Source organism: Macrobrachium nipponense, chromosome 4, assembly GCF_015104395.2.
Source record: "Macrobrachium nipponense isolate FS-2020 chromosome 4, ASM1510439v2, whole genome shotgun sequence".
NCBI classification, from domain to species: domain Eukaryota; kingdom Metazoa; phylum Arthropoda; class Malacostraca; order Decapoda; family Palaemonidae; genus Macrobrachium; species Macrobrachium nipponense.
In genome coordinates this window covers 94,471,913-94,492,432 of record NC_061100.1, presented here as the reverse complement: position 1 = coordinate 94,492,432, position 20,520 = coordinate 94,471,913, and the positions used below count along the sequence as shown (strand labels likewise).

Here is a 20,520-nt window from a genome sequence, read left to right as displayed (position 1 = left end):
ACTACGGGGAGTCCCACGAGAGGGGGAGGGAGGGAGGGCTGAAGGGGGGACGATCACGTGACCAGCGATTCCCCGCGAATAAAGGATCACGAGGAAAACGCAGGCAAAGCCTATGAAGGCTAGCTGCCGACCGAACACCCAAATATACATAGACAAAATAAAATCAATTACTTAAAGCTAAGGGAAAAACATGCTTTAACAGGGTTAATGAAAATAAGGGGCGAAAAATATAAAACGCAATGGAGGCCACTCGATGAGAGTGGGCGCAACAAGGAAAAATTACTTGCTTACCGACAAAACGAAAACAAACGGTAAGCTGACGAAAAGAAAAAGGGGGAATTCTTGAATGGAAAATACCAAACTAAAATAAAAGGGGGAAGGGGGGAACGGTAGATAAACAACGAAGCACGAAACAAAGAAACGTGCACGAACGCCGACCCCCTTGAAAAACAGGAAATCATGAAAATAATAAACGTAGATCAAACAAGATCGACAAAGTAACTGCCACCCAAGACATAATAAAATATATACTGAAAATATATACTGAAATACCATAAGTCACGAGTATATAAATATAAATATATAGGTACTGAAAGAAGCCCGCTCGAAATTGGTACAAAACAAGGGAACGACGTAATGGCGGCTCGCTACCGCTCGTTACGGGAGGAGACGCCTAACAAAATCCTAAATAAAGGCAAAATCACTCCCTAAATACAGAAAAAGGGCGAACCAGTACTTAACTTGGGTGAAGAGGCAGATTGACGATCCATAACGAAAAAGAATAACGAAACCAATAAAAAGAACAGATAGCTATAAAAAAGCGTGCAACGCTGGGAGGCTATCGATAAGAATGACGCCGCAGTCCCCTTCAACAGGGTAGCTGGGTGTGACCTATAGGTCGGCTCCCCGTTTTCAGGGTCTTTTGATGAGGAAAAGGCTAATTGGAGGGGTTACTGTGGTAGTGTTTAACACTCGCCCCAGTTCTATACCGACACCTTTTATTTAGGTGAGCGAGTCAGAGACTTCTGACATGTCCAATTTAGCAGTTCTCTGGTATCATAGCAATATTTTACTAGAAATAGTGCTAAAGAGGACACATTTCACTGGGCGACACGGCTTCCTCGCCCAGAAATAGATTTTTCCTACGTCAAAATCCCTTTTCTGCACCTCTACCTGTTCACTGCATAATTGTACTCCATTTTATAAGTTTATCATCTTGATTACACAATGCCATTTGTGATTTTATCTTGACCTCTTTCAGGGCTATTTAACAGCCTTAGGTATGTCCCGAACGGCAGAGGTTCAAAGAGATGCTCGTATAGGGGAGGCCATAGCCCAGAAAGATGCCTCCATCAAGAAGGCCATTGCGGATGAAGAACTAACTGCTTCCAAATATGCCAATGAGACCTTGAAAGCCCAGGCCAACAGAGACTTCGAGACTCAGAAAGCAGGATATGATAGAGAAGTTAATACCAAGGTAAATATTCATATGACTATCGTTGTATCTTAACTGAATACTTTAGGATGGACAAGTCTGTAATTGTGTATTGGTCTTGGAGTTTGTGGAAGTTATGCAAGAGCTAAGATGTGGTTCTGAGTTTCAGGATGTTAGTGTTTATTTCAAAGTTTCAAGATGTTTTTGTTTACTTCTAAGGTTCAAGGTGTTATCATTGTATTTATGATATTTCTGAGTTTAAAATTTTTGTTGATTTGAGAGGTGCAGTTTCCCAGTAATGTAAGAAACTAAGGTTCATCTTCCTCATTCATAGGTGTTATTTAGATCCCCATTCAGTTGCATTAGACGAGACAGACAGAGAGAGAGAGAGAGAGAGGAGAGAGAGAGAGAGAGAGAGAGAGAGAGAGAGAGAGAGAGAGAGAGAGAGAGAGAGAGAGAGAGAAGGTTAGGAAGGTTATTTTTGAAGAGTTGAATCATTTGACATGACCAAATGATAACTTGAAATAAAAATGCATTTTAAAAGAAAAGGGAATGTGCACTTCACCATCAAAGGCATATGGGTTTTCACAAGGCCTAACCCTTGAGAGCAGGAGAAGAATTTCCAAAGAGAAGGTTTAAAATAAAATCATTAAGTATCTAGAGTGAGCTGAATCTATTAATGCTGTATTCAACATAAATTTCATTGTATATATTTCTGATTATCAACAACATGTAGAATATTGCTAGATATAAACTGAAGAATTTTTCCCAGTAAACTATTTCCAAAACATTTTCATTGTTTTAAATGTTAATTTTTTTTCCTTTTTCATCCAGAAAGCTGAGGCTGATTTGGCCTACACTCTGCAAGAGTGCATCACAAGACAGAAGATCAAAGAGGAAGAAATGGAAACGAAGGTTTGCATATGGCCGTTCTCTTTTGATTCAAAATCATTACTATCACATTTGCTGAGATACAAAACTCAACAGTATGGTATTTAACTTATCAGTTTGGATTATAATGTAAGCAATTGTGTCCATTGTTCTCTTTTTTTAAGTGTTTGGTGACTTTAGAGAATTGTTACAACAGTAAACAAAAGTTATTGGTGCATATCAATGTTAATTCTATCTGTATTTCCCTTTACCCCCTTCTTCTCAATGAACACGATATTATATGGAAGCTTGAATTTCAAGTCAGTGGCCCCTTTGGTGGCCTTGTTCCATATGAATAGGGTTCCTCTTCTGAATAATATAATATTAATAAAAGGGTAATTTAGCTTTTTATTTTACAATTCTCAAGTGTTAACTAATGCAGTTATGTATTATGACTATTAATGCTAAAATTGTAGCACTTGTAAACTATTGTATGTATCAGACAAGTCACCCAGTGCTAGTAATATAACATTTAGCAATTTTTAAATAAAGTTTTGCACTTTAGTGCAACCCTTTCCACTAATTCAGAAATCACACAGCCCCATTGTGTTGATTTTTATATCCCTTGTATACTATACTGTATAAGAAACTTTATATGACAACTGATGTATATTTGATTACAGGTTGTGGAGAGAAAGGGTCAGATTGCACTGGAAGAACAGGAAATTGAACGTCGTAAGAAGCACATTGAGTCTACGATCAAACAACCTGCCACAGCTGAAAAGTACAGGTACAATATCTGTTATTTCTCTCTGGATGTTTATTAAGGTATGTTCACATAATGTTTTCCAGTGTAATATTTTTAGATGTACCACTGTATTTCCATTATTTTTTTATTTGTTTTGGGAGGGGGATACAACAAAAACATGTTCTTTGCGTGTCATTTGTATCAGACATTTTACAATGTGCTTTTGAGAGCCAACCAAGTCTGTGGGAAGTTAAAAGTTTATGTGTTAACCAATATCTTTCTGCTTTTTTTTTGTGTGTGTATGGTGGTTTGTCTTGTCTGCCTACAAACTTTCCCAAATATTGATTGATGAATTCTGATCAAGTTTTGTAGATGGTAGGGCTCCAAAATACCAGTTTCTTGATGGAGGACAACAAATTGATTTTGAATAGTACTACAGTATTCTAATACAGTATCTCATGAATATTATTTGAGAGTAGCAAGAACATTGAAGAAAGTCATAAGAAAAGGAACATGAACTTTCAGTGATACATGTGAAATTTTATTTGTCTGGTTAGTCAAGTTGAAAAATGGTCATCAAAAGTTGTATATAGATTGCAACTACATTTCAGTGCAACAAGTTTTTTCATATACATCATAAATGTTAAGGATGCTGTCACCACAGAGGATATATTTTCATATATCATTAGTGTCTATAATGCTCATAAATAAACTGAATTTGCATATCTTATGCCAAAAATACATTTTTACATCTAAAGGCTAGAGGTTATTGCAGCAGCAGAGAGACAGAAGGCAGTACTCGAAGCCGAAGCCGAGGCTGAAGCAATCAAGCTCAAGGGTGAAGCCGAAGCCTTTGCCATCGAGAAGAGAGCCAAGGCTGACGCTGCCCAGTTGCACAGTAAAGCTGAAGCCTATGATGAGTTTGGAAAGGCTGCCATCTTGGACATGTACCTTAACACTTTGCCAAAGGTTTGTCTTCTTTCAAGGAAAGATTTCTTATTCTCTGAATAAGTTACAGATGATTTGAGGTTAAGAAAATTAAGTAGACTTACAATCTATGGCTTACTGCCTGCAGTGCCTCTTGAATGGTGTACTGCAGGCAGTAGTAAAATTCTTTTGCACCATCCCCTATCAGTTTCCAGCTGCATGACTGCTTTTCACTCCTCTTTCAGTCCTTTGGTGTTTTCTAGCCTAGCTGTCCAGCGTCTTAAACTGTCCTATGCCCAGTTTTTCACTTGTTACTTAAGGAACTAATGTGCATAATCATTGGCTTCCATCTCAGAACAGAGTTGAAAGTGAGTGAGATATTCATCAAATGGAAAGATAAAGTTTTTTTTTTAAATACTCACTTTCAATAATCTAGGATACTCCACTTCATCCTAGAGTTCTTGTTATGATAAAATTTATTGTATAATAATTGAGAATTGCAGTAACATTTTAAGATTATTTATCACATATGTTTTCATTGTGAAACAGCGTCAACAAGAGTCCTTTATGATAAAAGTTATTGGTTTAATTACCGTAATTGATGACTTAACACTTAAATGTTAGGTGGTTGACCAATAATATCAGTTTAGTTCTAATTTCCTAAAAAAACATGAATAATTTGGGCAAAAATTCAATTATTTTTGTAAATTCTGAATAGGTAGCATTAGTTGAATTAATTCCTGGTTTTGAATGCATTTAGACTAATATGAAATGAGACAATGGGTAATCTAATATCATCTGGTGCAAAATGTATGAAGAAATTGTAGTTGCATCAAATTATGTATGTAGCTGAAAACTGACATTTTATTCCTGTATGCTGACAAAGTTTTGGAGGTTAAATACAAGCATTGTTGATAATGGAAAGATGAATATGACACTCACCAATTTCCAAAAGAGTGAGCATTTGATAAGAGAAGGAAATACAAAACCTTAGAATCTCCTAGATCCTTGAGCATCAATTTCAGAGAGGACTTGTCTCATTTGTTCATTTGTATCTGTTCAGTCTCTGACGTACAAAATAGAGAAAGAATTAGTTCCTTTCAAGGTGTTTTTGGCTGGTGTAAGCACATTACCAAACTGATAAATGTGGTATGTATAAGTTAGGCAGTAATACTGTAATTACTGAATCAGTAAGTATAATGTTCATTATTCCTACCTCAGATGATTGGAAACATTGGCCAGGCTCTGGCAAACACCAAATCAGTAAAGATGGTGTCCACAGGGGACAGTGCCTTAGGCGCCCACAAAATGACGAAAGAAGTGATGGACATTGTCGTGAGCGTCCCAGACATGATAAACGACATGACGGGAGTGAATATGAAACAGGTAAACCTTTGCAGTTGTTTAATGTACGTACTGAAAAATTATTAATAGATTATAGTAGATTTCTTTAGCCAAATTAATGAAGTTTTGGACTGGACAATGTAAGTCTGATTTCCATAAATTTCTTTCACTTTTGACATTGTGTTTAAAATTTGATTCCTCATTCATGATATTTCCTGGCCAGCTGGAAACAGCTTTGTACAGTACAGATTAGAGTACAAGACTTTTCATGCATTTCAGACTCTTCAGACTGCAGTGTAGTGCTACTTGTGATAAAAAATCACAAACATTACCCTTAACCATAAGAAATGGCGCTGGAGAAGAGAAAAAAGGGGATCACGGTTGTCTACACAGAGTTCTGGTAAACTCGACCAGGAAATTTCACTGCCAAAAAATGCTCAGCAACCAGTGGGAAATTTTGGTCATGTGAGGTGTGTGATAATATCTGAATTCACCGGATGGGTATCTGTACTTTTGGACTAAGATGAAACATAATCTTTATTGTGGCTCAAGGATGAGCCATTGAACATTCTCTCGTGACCTTGGTTCAAAATCTTGATTGGGAGAGAGTTTCTTCATGTCAGTTTCATCTTGGAATTCAAGGTATACAGTGGAAAAATGATCAAACCTTACTGTTTGTTGCATTTACATAGAGTTTTGACAAGTATGGTGAGTAGATGTGATACAGGTCTTTAGAACTATTGTCAGAAGTGTAGCGAAAAATTTAAGAATTCTTCATGCACAAATCTTACAAGAGAGCATTTGAAAAATCTATTGTGAGTAATTAACTCATTTCAAGAGGTATTTATCTAAATATTCTTACATGTGCTGCATTACAAATACTGTACATATTGTGTAGCTTTTAAACTCAAACTGTGCTACATTCAATTTTATTTGCTTAATTTTATTTGCTGAGAAGAATTTATGCTAAGAAATTTTATACTCGAAGACTATTCATGATTTGTTTTATGGTATTTTCATTTATTTTTTGTTTATTGCATGACACATTAAATGGTATAAGTGATGCAGAAAGTGGTCATATTGTGCCGGATGTATGTTAAGCTTGAGTTTAGATTTTATGACAGAAAAATTTTGTTGTAAATATTGTAGAATAAGTACTTATTCAAGCACATTTATGTTATTCTAAGTTGTAGCATTTATGTAGAATTAGACTTAGCTACAGAACAGTGAATGACATGGGTCCGTTTCTGTCTTCTTGGATGAAAATGAGAACTTGCGTCTTCGGAAACCTGTGCTGATGATGTTCATGTTTTGTTGTCAGCATCAGCCGCTCTCTGCTCTCCTGTAAAAATGGCAAAACGTCTCTTTCGGCTGAGTTCAGGAAGGAGAACCAGTGTAGCAGGGCACACATCACATATTTTCTGTTTAGGTTTGATGTTGTGACTCCTTTTAGTTCATATCCTGGCTGAAGCAGTCTAAAAACACACGTGTCTTGCACATCACTGTAGTCTCTCTCTCTCTCTCTCTCTCTGCCACTGAAATTATTTTCAGATACTTCATGAGTGTCAGTTGGCTTTTGGCACAAAACCAGTTGCATTTTGGAAATGATAGGCTCAAGATGAGACAGAATGAAAAACTTGTCCTTTTAATACTTAAAATTTCTTTGTAAAATTATTTGCATGTGTAATTTTTTGTTGCAGTAGGGACTGAAAGTCAAATTTGGCAGTGTTGTGTGAAGTTCCTAATAGGAAATTAGTTAATATTTCTTACTGGTTGGAAAAATTGTTGCTGACTCCTGTCCCAGTAGATTGTTAAAAAAAACTGCACAAATGTAAGTTAGTTTTGAATCTGTGGCTATGGTGATGAAAATGGGAATATCCTAGACATCCTCAGAGTGTCATCCTTTACTGAGTATTTTAATGATTTGTACAGCATTGGAAGTGGAAGAGCATAAATAGTGTATTTTGATTAACTATTCGCATACATATACAATATACAGTAGCAACTCAACAGATGCCTTAGGGGCCTGGGCTTTTTGATTATACTAGTACTAACAAAGTCTAGATATCTTACAGCTCACAGCAATTCCACATAGTTCCTAACCTAAACTAAGCCGTCCTTACATTCAATTATAACAATATTTAACAAAATTTATCTCATCCAGAATAGTATCATTGGAAAAAATAATCTTAATATGGCAGCTGATAAGTACACAAGTTTATAAATTGAGGTCTCACTGTATACAGTATATGTGTGTAAGTGTGTGTGTATACTAATAATATAAATATAAGGGCAAATACCACGAAGGAAAAGTGAAACAACAGAGGGGTTGCTAGGCCTTTCAACAAACAGTCCTTTACTAGCTAGCTAATAAAGGACCAGGCATTGAAAGGCCTAGCAACCACTCCCTTCGTGGCATTTGCCCTTAATTATTTATACATTCATCACGTTCCATATCTTCATGAATCAGTTATACACACTGATAATGTACTAATGTATATAAATTTTTTCACTATACACCAACTTTTCATATTATGCTGATAGCACCAGAAAGTGATAGCCCTTTGGTTTTTGGCAAAACTGTAGGAATGAGGTGTTTTGATAGTGGTTTCGATTTTAACTTGGAAAACATTACCAGGTGTATAGATGTCAGGAGCCTTTCCAACCTAGTTTACAGATATCTGCCATTAAATTCATAGCTCACTTATGTTTTAACTAATACTACATCAAATGTGGTGCTGGTTTTGTATTATTGTACTCCTTTTAGATATGCCAGTACAATAAGACCTTAATAACTCAGGGCATATAGGACTTAGAATTTTGTTCATTGTTAGGTCTCCTTAGTTGCTCCATATTTATTTGAAATTGGGACTTTATACTTGAAGAAACTTGCATTTGCTAAGACCTTAGCTTAATTATTAACAGGTAGTTTAATGTAAGCTATGATAAATAAAGATGACACTGTGGCCTCATACTATGAAATCAGGGAGATACAAAACATTTAATTACCCCAGCATGCTTCATGCACTTATTGTTCACATATGGTACATACGGTATGTGTTCTGTATATTCAGTACTGTTCTATTTTCACTGTGTTTTATTGCAACAGCACAGTTTAGGTCTGTTTATTCACAGAACACTTCATAATAGTTTTTAAAAAGAATAAACACTGCATCAAAATGTATATACTTACTGGAGAGTCAGTCTTTCTCTCTCTCTCAAAATTGATACAGTTCTTTTATATTTATGTGTGCTAATGTGGTGCTATTGACACTGGTAATCAGAAATGATTTATGAGTAATCATCTGTAAGAGAAATGCGGTAGATCATATTACTGTATTTAAGGTATAAAGTTATTAAGTTGAATCCTATATTTAAAACCTATGTTCTCTGTAGATTTGTCACAAATATTCTTTCCATCCTCAGTCACTGTTATCCTTCATTTCAACTCTCTCTCTCTCTCTCTCTCTCCGTCTCTCTCTCTCTCGTCTCTCTCTCTCTCTCTCTCTCTCCTCTCTCTCTCTCTCTCTTCTCTCTCTAATTTTGTGGATGCACACAAGTATTATTCAGTGCTATTGTAATTATTTTTTTAAGCTTTGTATATAACTCAGATCTTTCCAATTTTAACAATTATTACATTTTGAAATACTTATACAACAAAACATGATTAACACTCAAAGCTGATAGTTACTCTAGCTGATTACAGAGGGGTAAGCTGGCTAAGAATATATTACTACCAAAAGTCAGAATCTTTCTGCCATACTTGGCATCAGTTAGCCAATATTTTTCTGTGTTGGTGTCAAAACTGAAGTACTAGCCACCTCATTGAATGGTACGACACACACACACACACACACACACATAGCCTGTATGTGTTGCAGTGTGGCTTGTATCAATTTGTAGCCAAGGTAAACCAGAAAACACTACAGACATCCTACTTACAAATGAATGAGGTTCCTGTCAGCCATTTGTATGCTGAATTTTTTTGTAAGTTGATTACTGTACTCTTCTTCATGCATATTTAAGTACAGTATGATATCAAATCAATACAGTACTGTATGGTTTTTCATCCTAAAACATGATAAACTGTACATACAGTATTGTATGTACAGAATAGGCACACAAAACATAACTTCATCTTGTGGGTGGCAAATGGGAGTGCTCTGAACACAATAGTAATTTGCGATCCCGTTTGTTTGTATCTTTGAATGTTTATCAGTTGAATGTTTGTAAGCAGGGTGGTGTCTTATATTGTTGTGAATGTTGCATGCCAGCTTTACTGTTACTGTGCTGCACTGTATACTACAGTAGTACATACATATATTACCATACGTATGTCATCATTCGCTACAAAAGTTTTTCATTTTAGGCTGATTGTAGCTCAGATTAGAAAGAATGTAGCACCTCAGTTTAAGAGATGCTTTAGGGTCTGGTATTCGGATAAGTAACAAAGTCGGTTGTGTAACAAAGGCCGTGCGTTATAGCCTCAACTTCATCGTGTACTACTAGATATCTATAGCTAAAGACAATTCCATGTGATTTCTGACTTCAAATGACCTGTACTGTACACATGACATTCAGCCTAAGAAAGTTACTGAAAATTATAACATCTAGAATGGTAGTAGTATATTATTATTATTCAGAAGATGAACCCTGTTCATGTAAAACAAGCCCATTGACTTGAATTTCAGGGTTCCAAATATGGTCTTCATTCAAAAGAAGTAACAGAAGTTAATGGGAATTACAGAAAGTGGAGATCAGTTATTATGAAAACTGATGGATTAAGAAATTGTTGAATAAATAAATAAAAATGTAAGTAAATTCTTAAAATACAAGGATAATTGTAATAGAGTAGTAATGCATACCAAAAAAATCAATGATAGTAATGTAGCTGATAAGTACTACAGAAGTGTGGTAACTTCAGTAAGTTGGGGTCCTTTAAGCCGAGGTATTACTCATGAGGAAACAAAAGCCTTTATATTGCCTATAAATTTACTTTGTGTATGTTGATATACTATAAATCCCCTCTTGACCTGCCCTACAAGAGGTAAGAAATGAATGCAGATATGCCTTTCATGTTAGTTTCAAAGATCAGCTGATAGATTACTATGTTTTTCTTCTCTATGATTTAGCCTTTGAATTTTTGTATGCAGTAACGCACAAGTATAAAAGGTATAAGGAACTAAAATATGATCGCCAATTTTCCTAGCTCAGTGAACTCAATCTCATGACAGATTAATTCCAAGTTGTTCTGAACAAGAGGATGTTTCATATAGCCTGTTTTTTTTTTTTTTTTTTTTTTTTTTTTTTGTTTTTTTTTTTTTTTTTTTTTTTAGTCCCAAGCGAAAATGTTTAAATTTGATGTAAGTTTTTCTCAGTTGAAAATTCTTGTCTATGTCAGTTGTAAATTCTTTTAAGCCCTGATGGTTCATGAAATATACTAATTTCAGTAACATCTCTGAGAAATGTAAACAAGTTTTTTTTTTAGTTTTATTTTATAAGTATGAGAATACATGGCGTTTTTGTTTTTTTTCTTGCAGTCTTGTCATTTGGCTGCTGCCTCTTCCTTCTTTTGAAAAATATAACTTTAGTAGCAGACTGTACTCCTGTATAGCAGTACTTTTTTTTGTACTTTTTTCTTGTAATTTGACATGTGCACAGTAATCTAGTCCACTGACATGCATTCAAACGCATGTTTATTTTGTGATGGCATGCCTTATATTTTTGCCTATTTCAGATATTACACAGCGGGTAACCACAGAAGTTAAGAAGCATTGTCATACGGTGATCATTTAAAATAAGATATATTTTTGCATGACTTTCTACGAGGCTTAAATGAATCGATGTGTAATATGATGTGTGTAATAAAAACAAGTTGAGCAGATCTATGTCTTGTGTTTATCACTTGAGTTGAAACGAAATGTATGGTTTTGTCAGTTCTAAATTTACTACCTTTACATAACCAGCTGACCTTAAGATGTCTTCCTGACAAACTCTGTGAAGGTTTGTAGCTTATTTGGGTAACTAGGCCTACAAGTCAATATTATAAACAAAATCAGCGATAAGAACTTAAAGAATGATTCATTTTTATAAAGTAGACCACGTACATATATAAAAATGATTTTCCAGGAGGAAATTTTCTGTTATAGTATGCATAATCATATACTTCCTCATATTCCTTTCATGTTTTCTGTAGTGGTTTATTCCTCATAGAATGCAGAAAAGTCTTCAAATGGTAACTGGCATTTATCCCCCCTTAGGGCACGTGCCCAATTTGATCAAACAGGCTTAAATGACAAAGACCCTATGCTATTATATCCTGGACTGGAAATCTAACAGCAGTCCCACATAGTTCTTAACCTAAACTAACTTGTAATTTAAACTTGACATTTAAGAGATATAGTTTAAAAATGATATATTTTAAACTATATCTCTTAAAATTGAAAAGTAGTGAAAAAATAATCCTAATATGATAGCTGGATGGTACAGAAATCCGCAAAGTTTGAGATCCGTTATGTTGAGAGGTAATTTCCATAAGCTGGTCTTTCAATACTTCACAGGGAGTAGGAAAATTCAAAATTATTTCTATCAGAGCTGAGAGAGGTTTGTTATTTGAAAATAACTGATTTTTTCCCTTATACAACACAATATATCAATCCAATGCTTTTCACAAGTTAAAACTGTGTTTTACACATTGTTACAACCATGGTTTCAAAATCTACATTTTTATCAAGTGTAGAAGGAGGAAATATACTATAAATTGTTTTATTATTGTGCCACACTAATGTTCTTGGTACCTTAGTAAAACATCAGTGAAGGGGACCGCCTCAGTTGGGGGGAAGGGTATCGAAATATTGCCTGGAGCAATTATGTTTTGCTACCCTTTTATAAGTCACCTAATGGAAAGTTACTACAAAAAGTTTCATACATTTCTATCCATTCTTTTTTTTTATATTAATTTTTTCCCGATTTTTAGATGCATTGCTTTAAAACCCTAAGGCTTCCTTAGTTTTGATAACTAAAGCAATTAATATTCACAAAGAGTTGCTCTATCCAATGAATTAAGAAAGATTAAAAAAAATAGAAATAGTAAAAAACATTCATCGATATAAAAAAAATTATTTTTTTTATTCAATTAATTCAAAAATTCACAAAAAATAGAAAATTTAATCATTTGAAAATTCTTCCAATTCTTTCGATGTAGAATTTATCAAGGATTTCAATGGTATTTGAATTTTGAAAATAGGACAACAAATAAAAAAGCCTTAGGGTTTTAAAGCGACCCATATACCGAAAAACATAGTTTTGAGATATCGCGTGTTAAAGTTTGCGTACTGAAATTCTCCATGAAAACCGCATAGGCATCAATATAAAAATTTACTTAAGCTTGATTTTTTATTCTAACGGCATACTTCTATGGTATCTGGTCCTCTCACTTTAAAAAGTGATATTAAACCCCCTCAGGGGGTGGGTATCATGAGGCACCACCCTACTCATTGTCGCCAGCTAGGCCTGGGAGGTGATGAATGCACATGCTTCATCTTGGTGTTCTTTCTAAGTCTTTCTTTCAACCTTTCTCTAGCTAATGTACGCTTTCTTGACTGCTTCTTCCTTGGCATTATGATGAATAAACAAGAAAAACCGCACTTAGATATAAGGAGTACTTGACAACTCCGGCTCAGAAGTGAACGGTATAGCTACATCAAAGGTATGCGGCCATGCGGGCTAACTTACTGATGTGATGTGTTTTTGGGCTTTTTGCAATTGCAGCTGCTACTCCTACCGCCTCTCTGCTTCAGAAAGCGTAGGAGGGGGAAAATGTCGTACAGCAAATATGATTACCTATGGAAAATTTATGTAAAACGCAACGGAACAAAAGGATATCAAAACATCGTATTTTTCGTGATATTTTCATTGATACTGTCGTGAATTTCGAACTGATCATTCGAAATCCCCACCATTTAACTTCACAAAGTGTTGCGTTTAAATTGGGCAAGACTGAGGGATCTCGCGGGCGATTCATTGAACAGAAAGCTGTCCAATACAATACAGTTTAAGACGCAATTCCTAAATGCATGGCGGGGAAGGAGCGCGTCTTATAGTAAAGAAGACGTTATGAATTTTCATTAATAAATATAATTTGCTAATCACTAGTACGAGATAAATGATCTATGTAGAGATTTGGAGCCAAGGACTCCGTAGCCATTCAAGAATTTGCAGATTACGGCCTTCAGCCAGAACTTTAAGTCAATTCCTTGATCTTAAATGATAACGTAACTGTCATATTTCACATTCAGGAGTAAAATAGATTTAGTGATATCCGTAATGTCGAAATAAACGATGATTCCCGCCTGAATTACAAGGATTCTGTAGTTCACGCGGGAAAGCGTAAGTTTGTTTTGAAGAAGGGCGAAGCGACGTTTCATTCCTGCCCAGACTCTGAACCGTGTAAGTAACGTGAAATGTGTGTGTGTCTTAATTCTCCGACTCCCAGCCATCGCCATGCTAGGTCGAATTACGTCGTAACAGTAAGTTAACTTTATCCACGTATATATGTGCCATCCCTGCGATGAGGGACTCGATTTATGCAGCAAACGAAAGCTGCCAGTGCAAAAATGTTATTTGTTTGTGATATTGAGTCAATGGGTCTCGTATTGTGCAGATTTTTCGTCCAGTTGTGGACTTAGTGCTTTACAAGCACGTGACATCAAAGACCCTATGTGCTACCACATAAAAAGGCCATGAGAATTTACAGGTTATTTGAATTAAATTAGTGAGAGCAGTAAGAAACTGCGTGTACTGTGGAATTCTGCTAGGAACTTTAGTTTCGGTGTACTGTTAATGTATTTAAATGTTTATTTTTCGTAATAAAACTGTTTTGTTGACCAAATTTTAATGTATCTCGCCTTAAGAGTTTTAGAGAGTGCGCCTCCTCAAGGCCTTGTCATCGGCCCAGAACATCTGGGCACGAATCATAAAAAAAAAAAATAGTCTGAGAAAATCCCGACAGATACCTTCACAAAAAATCATTTTTTACCCACTTACAGGTTAGCTACAGCACTTATATTTTATGTCTGACTGTGGCACACATCAATGTTACCAGAAATAAGTAAAACTCTATTTCACCCTCCAACCTCAAAATTGTCTTATTTCGGGCCTCCCAACTAAGGCGGTCTTAAATTGATTGTAGGCAGTTGACGTTATATAACTGACCAATAAACTATTTCACATACAATATTCAATACCTAAAGTTCCTATTTCTTGGCTCTCTTAATTTGATTTCAGATTTTTAATTATGGCGCTCCATAAGTCTAGAGGTAATTATGTGCTGTAGTACATTACAGTATATAAATACATTTCTTGCATTGCAAAGCCTGCTTTCCTTTTAAATAAGTAATTTAAAGAGTGATCGCACTTATATAAGCTACCCTTGGCTTAACCGTAGTTAGCCTAGGAAAAAAAGCTAATTTAGAATTATATATATATATGTTACGAGATAAGAATCTTATTTATTTGGAATACGTGAAACCCGAAGCGTTAAGGCAAATTGATACACACTCAATCTCTCTCACTAAGCGATCAACGGCACAGCCTTCGCTCCCTCTCTCTCTCTCTCTCCATTCCAACAGGTCATCAAATGTGAGTCAGATATGGAAAAATATAACATTTATTTAACAATGGAAAGATAATAACTCAAGTCTCACAGACTAACTAACTTAGTTAAACCCCCAATATTAAAATGTCTTGATCAGTAATTAGCCACACCAAATAGCTCTCCTCCATACGGGACCCTCGGCCTCCTAGGACTCTTGGTCCCCTTGCCAGAATCATCTGTTACAAAGACAGGAGAGCACACAATTAAGTATACGCACTTGTAAAGACAAAGTCAATAGACTAAATGAAATATGACATCTATTCAAGGTAATAAACAAGCCATCCCTTTGGCTAAAGTAAGGTAACACTTCCCCATCTCCAGCCCAGAAATCACACACAAGTAAATAAACTTTCACAGAGCTATCCCCAGCATTCTGCCTTTCTCGCACTGATGTCTCCGTAAGTCTCCCCATAGACTTGGCTAAAGATGCCATTATCAACGGAAGAGGCGCACATGTACATATGAATGCACACTTCGGTAACGCCTCTATAAACTGGTTGCAGCCAGTTCCCAAAGGTACTTGAACAAGATCCCATGACCTCACACATTACCACAGAACGAACGTTGACCCACTTAAACAAACATCTTCATATAACGCCATCTAAGAAATGACTTATCAGCTTTCTCAGGTCATTGCTTTGGCTCTGTCTCTATGGGAAGTCTGCGCATTCCAAAAAGGTCACAGCACATCACATTGGCATATTAAATATATTATTAATTATAACCCCTTTCATCTCACAGAGCTCGGCCACCCAAAATTGCTAGCTCCTGCCTAGCAACTGGTCATAAAAGAACTCATACATATAAGAAAACATTTGCCGGCTCAAAAAAATAGTAATAACTGCACATCTCTGGCATTATAAAATAGTCTTATCACGCTTCATCTCTAATAACACTTGGGCTCGTAAATTTTTTCTTCATTTCGGATTCTTGAATATCCCTCTTTGTCTGCAACTTCCAGCACAGACTGTAGTATGCTGTAGGAAGACGAACGGCCTCCCTCCCTGTAGAAGACTTCTAACTGCCTCTGTAGATAAAAAAAAAACGCTGTAGAACTCTGTAGACTCGTAGAAACTCTCGTAATCCTGGATAAACGACAGCAACATCTCCGCACGGCTGGTGGACGTCTTGCTAGCTTCGGGGAATGACAATTATTGTGTGTAAGTATGTCAGTCAAGTCATCGGTCAATCAAATAAGAATTAACCCCAGACATACTACTTCTATCAAATAATGACCTCAAAAAGTCAGAAATACTAACTGAATGTCTCCCAATTAAATCCATTTAATATGACCATATTAAATGGATTTAATTGGGAGACATTCAGTTAGTATTTCTGACTTTTTGAGGTCATTAGTTCACCCCCACTGAGAAAAAAAAAAAAAAAAAAAAAAGTTTCACCCTCCACTGAGCGATAACCCCCGAGGCAAGCCAGTACTCCCCTTGCAATACCTTCGAGGCAGGACAGTACTCCCCTTGCAATACCTCTTCTTCGTCGGTTAGAAGAAATGTGCTGAGCCCGTAAAAACGACTGGGCACTCTCTGTCTCCAAGCAAAAAAATGCAATTCAAGCACAGTTTTGCATGTATGAAAATAGTTCATACACACATACAAAGACGAAAGCATCTCATCTAAACAAGTGTCTATAAAGCAAAACACGTCACTTTCTGCTACTATGGGAGGAAAAAAAATGTGGTATCCCAAACCAGTCCCATAACACTGAATGATTAAAAAAAAAAACCCTCCCCAAGACTAAAAAAAGGTTCTTTAACACTTCCCACTTGATAGTGAGAAAAAAAAACTCAGAATTTGCGCAAGACACTCTTAACATACACACTCACGGAATGCACTCAAAAAGTCTCAGTTCCAACTGAACTTCCCAGCTCTCCTGAGGCAGATCGCCCTGGGCAAAATGCTGAGTCCAGTTCAATTCTCTCCCATCACTGCCACAGTTAACAGGCGGATATTTTCTCATTATCTCTCACTTAGTAACTGAAATCTAACAATTTAACAATTTTCCACAATCCCACAAAAGGCTCTGTTGTTCGAAAACCACCGCTAAGCCACCACTGTTACGAGATAAGAATCTCGTATTTATTTGGTATGCGTGAAACCCGAAGCGTTAAGGCAAACTGATACACACTCAATCTCTCTCTTTCTCTCTCTCTCTAAGCGATCACCGGCACAGCCTTCGCCCCCTCTCTCTCTCTCTCTCCATTCTAACAGGTCAGGTCATCAAATGAGAGTCAGAGATATGGAAAAATATAACATTTATTTAACAATGGAAAGATAATAACTCAAGTCTCACAGACTAACTAACTTAGTTATGACAACTCGCAAGAAAAAAAAAATATCTAGTTCTCTAACTCAACTCTCCAAATTCATACATCAGCACACACCATCCAAAACTCACAGTACCTCCACGGACTTCTGCACTCACATTACAAACTCGAATGTTCCCACAAGTAGAAAAAAAAGATAATGAGCCCAAGAAAAAAAAAAATCATGTACAATCCCAGACCCAAAAATCAGAAATGTTCCCTCAAGCTCTGATACTACAGCAACTCACGAAATCAGTAAAAATCTCCAATGTTTAGCAGCAAAAACCCCTTACTGCTCATATAATTAATTACAATGAGACTTAATGTCAAACGCCCATTTATGCAAATCGCAACCCCGATAAATTACATCACCCGTCCAAAAAGAAATGCTATTGAAAGCTAAATCCCCAATTACATCTCGTAGGAAAAGGAAGAAATATAAAAAAAGATAATCACAAGTAAACTTCCCCATCACAAAACACAATATATGCATGATATATGAAACCCCACGTTTTTTCCCTTAAATGCCACATGTATAGCTATGGAATTTTTTTGCCATCGCAACTTTCACGTGACCCTACACCGCCAAAAAGCAAACTCTCACATGTGCACTTTCATGAAATTTCATTGTCAACATTTCCAGATATTGCAAAAACTCTGAGCAATCACCACTAGAGGAAGGAATCAGCACACAGGACTCATCACAGTGGTTTCAGCAAAAAAATCCTCCTGCTGACGTGTGCTCAAACAGCAGCACAAAAAAATATGTAGTCAGACTCGCAAGTTCGGAAACTCATGATTCTCAAGAAAAAGGTTCTGCACTGAAATCACGTAAGCACATTCCACTAAATTAACTCCAGGATATGACTAAGCTGTCTTGAGGACGTATCTCTCACATGACTGCCCAATTATAAAAAAAAAAATTATCCCCTATTTGGGATAAAAAAACTATGATAAACTTGTAATTCAGCAATTATATGCCTCCAAGAATAACGCACTTGTGAACATACAAAATGGACAACATCTCCATAGGACCACAATGTAGTAATGCCACTCGCCTCCAAATAGTCACGAAACGAAAAAGAAAAAACCAAAGAACTCTTCTCTTGGCCCGAAAAAAACTCCCAGAATTCACTAAAAAAAAAAAAATCATAACCACAAAAAGAGGTCACCCGTCAAAGATCAATTCCACCTCCATATATATATTTCACCATAATAAAACCACTCTGGTGATAAAAATATTTCCTCCATTTGATTAATAACCATCCCACACCATATTCCATTTAATTAATAACCACGTATTAATAAAAAACCACCCACTCCAGGAATAGACAATATTCACCTCTGTTTCGGCAAATAAAAAATACCTCTATTTCACCAATAACTCCATGTGGAATAAAACAAGGCTCCAAAAAATAATATTAAATCTCCAAGCAGGGTAATCAAAAATGAAATTCCATCTCCAAAAAAATGTGCACTCAAAGCATCTAGCTGATCCACTCACAAATATTGCCCCATATAGCTCCTCAAGAGTGTCTCCATTTGCAACAAAGATGGCTGCAAAATAATTGAACTAAACATAGCTCTCATCACCATAGGCAAATATCAAATGGCCAAAAATATATCTCCAATATATTATATCTCTATAACTCCAAAATAATATACCTCCAATTCTCCAGAGAATGACTCAATGTAATAGTCAAAAACTATAAACTCTCTCCTTAGCATAACTGCTGAAAAAGGGCAAAAACTCTGCAAATAAAATTGTCCAGAAAATTCTAGAAAAATCACCAGTGCCATAACTCATTATAACAGAACTCCAAATTCAAAGTGTCTAAGCAAAGACTTCTCCATATGCACTACGACATAAGCCATTTGAGAACTTAGCCAAGTTTCCTATCTCTGGCAAAGTTGTCACAAATACAACAAAGGTATTGTGCAAGAAACTCACAATTTCTGGAACAAATATCCAGAGAAAAAAAAATGTGCCATTACGTATGCTTTCAAAAAAATGCAAAAAATTCTCCCATAAATCTCCCTGCAGCATCAAACAGCTGAAAACACAAACACGTTCACATTCCCGAACAATGACTAAGTCACGAACTGAGATATTAAAAAAAAATTCACACAAACTGGAGAGAAAAAATAAATTCAAATTCACCCATGATCTAAAAAGACTTGTGTCAGCGATGGCTAACTTCCAAAAAAGGGAAAAGAAAAATCAACGGCACTTTTAACTATCCCCCGTAACTCACGTAAATGTCAAGCAATTATCTGCTGAACTCATAAAAAAAGAAAAAAAATGTGTTGTTCTTCCCAAATTCAAAAAAGATTTCACCACCCTTGATAGCATTACAGCACCCACGTATTAGTATATAAAAAAAAAAATCATTATCAGCAGTATCACCAAAATTGCTATCATCAAAAACATTATAAAAAACAACATTACCAATGTTAATGCTTGTCCTTTCACCAAAAATTCAGCACGAAATTTACCAAAACTCAGCCAGATTCATCACTCATGAACTACTGACATATTCTCCAAAGTTATAAAAACTCAATAAATAAATAACCACAAAACTTCTACCATAATTCATTGTAATAATTCTCCATAATATAATTATTTGTAATAATTATAAAATAATCTCCCATGAAATATCTCAAATCTCTCGTAAAATATGTCTCGAGTAATGATAATTCTACTTGAGTAACCCTCCCGTAAAATATCTCAAGTAATGATAATAATAATAATTATTCTCCATAGTAATAATTCTCCTGCAAAGATCTCAAGGGTGCAATTCCCCCAGTATACACTAGTATTGCCAAACCCCCACAGTATACATCACCATTGCCACACCCCCCACAATCAACACCAATCAACCCCAATCACCGGTATCATCAGATACAATACCACTCATTGGCATTCACCATCACTCAGCACTATTTTAAAGTAATCTCTCCAACACAATAAAAAAATAATAATCTCTGTGTCCCCATTATATTTGTGCCTTCCAAAGCACGAGGAAAACTTACACATCCAATGCATTTCATTTCCTTTTCTCTTCATTCAAGAGAAAGAAAATCTCTCTAAAAAAAAGACCCCACGGGCATCTCACATCATCAACTAATCAATCAGCTGATGTCCTGTGCATTCATTGTCAAGGGCCAATTCGTCCCTGATGCCCAGACACAAAGAAAAAAAAAAGTATTAGTTCACCCCC

At 35.9% G+C, this 20,520-nt stretch overlaps 2 protein-coding genes across 2 annotated transcripts in view; both read left to right on the top strand.

Annotated features, from left to right (window-relative positions):
• LOC135211032 (flotillin-1-like) overlaps positions 1–8,763 on the top strand; it is a 39,310-nt gene extending 30,547 nt beyond the window's left edge. Inside the window, exons 6-11 of the mRNA XM_064244066.1 lie at positions 1,262–1,477; positions 2,270–2,350; positions 2,989–3,095; positions 3,812–4,022; positions 5,202–5,366; positions 5,604–8,763. Of these exons, the coding sequence (XP_064100136.1) occupies positions 1,262–1,477; positions 2,270–2,350; positions 2,989–3,095; positions 3,812–4,022; positions 5,202–5,366; positions 5,604–5,624 (801 nt within the window). The 3' untranslated portion in view covers positions 5,625–8,763. The remainder of the gene's footprint in view (positions 1–1,261; positions 1,478–2,269; positions 2,351–2,988; positions 3,096–3,811; positions 4,023–5,201; positions 5,367–5,603) is intronic.
• Positions 1–20,520, top strand: part of LOC135211034 (elongator complex protein 3) — a 146,227-nt gene that overhangs the window by 74,420 nt on the left and 51,287 nt on the right. The gene's annotated exons all lie outside the window — the stretch shown is intronic.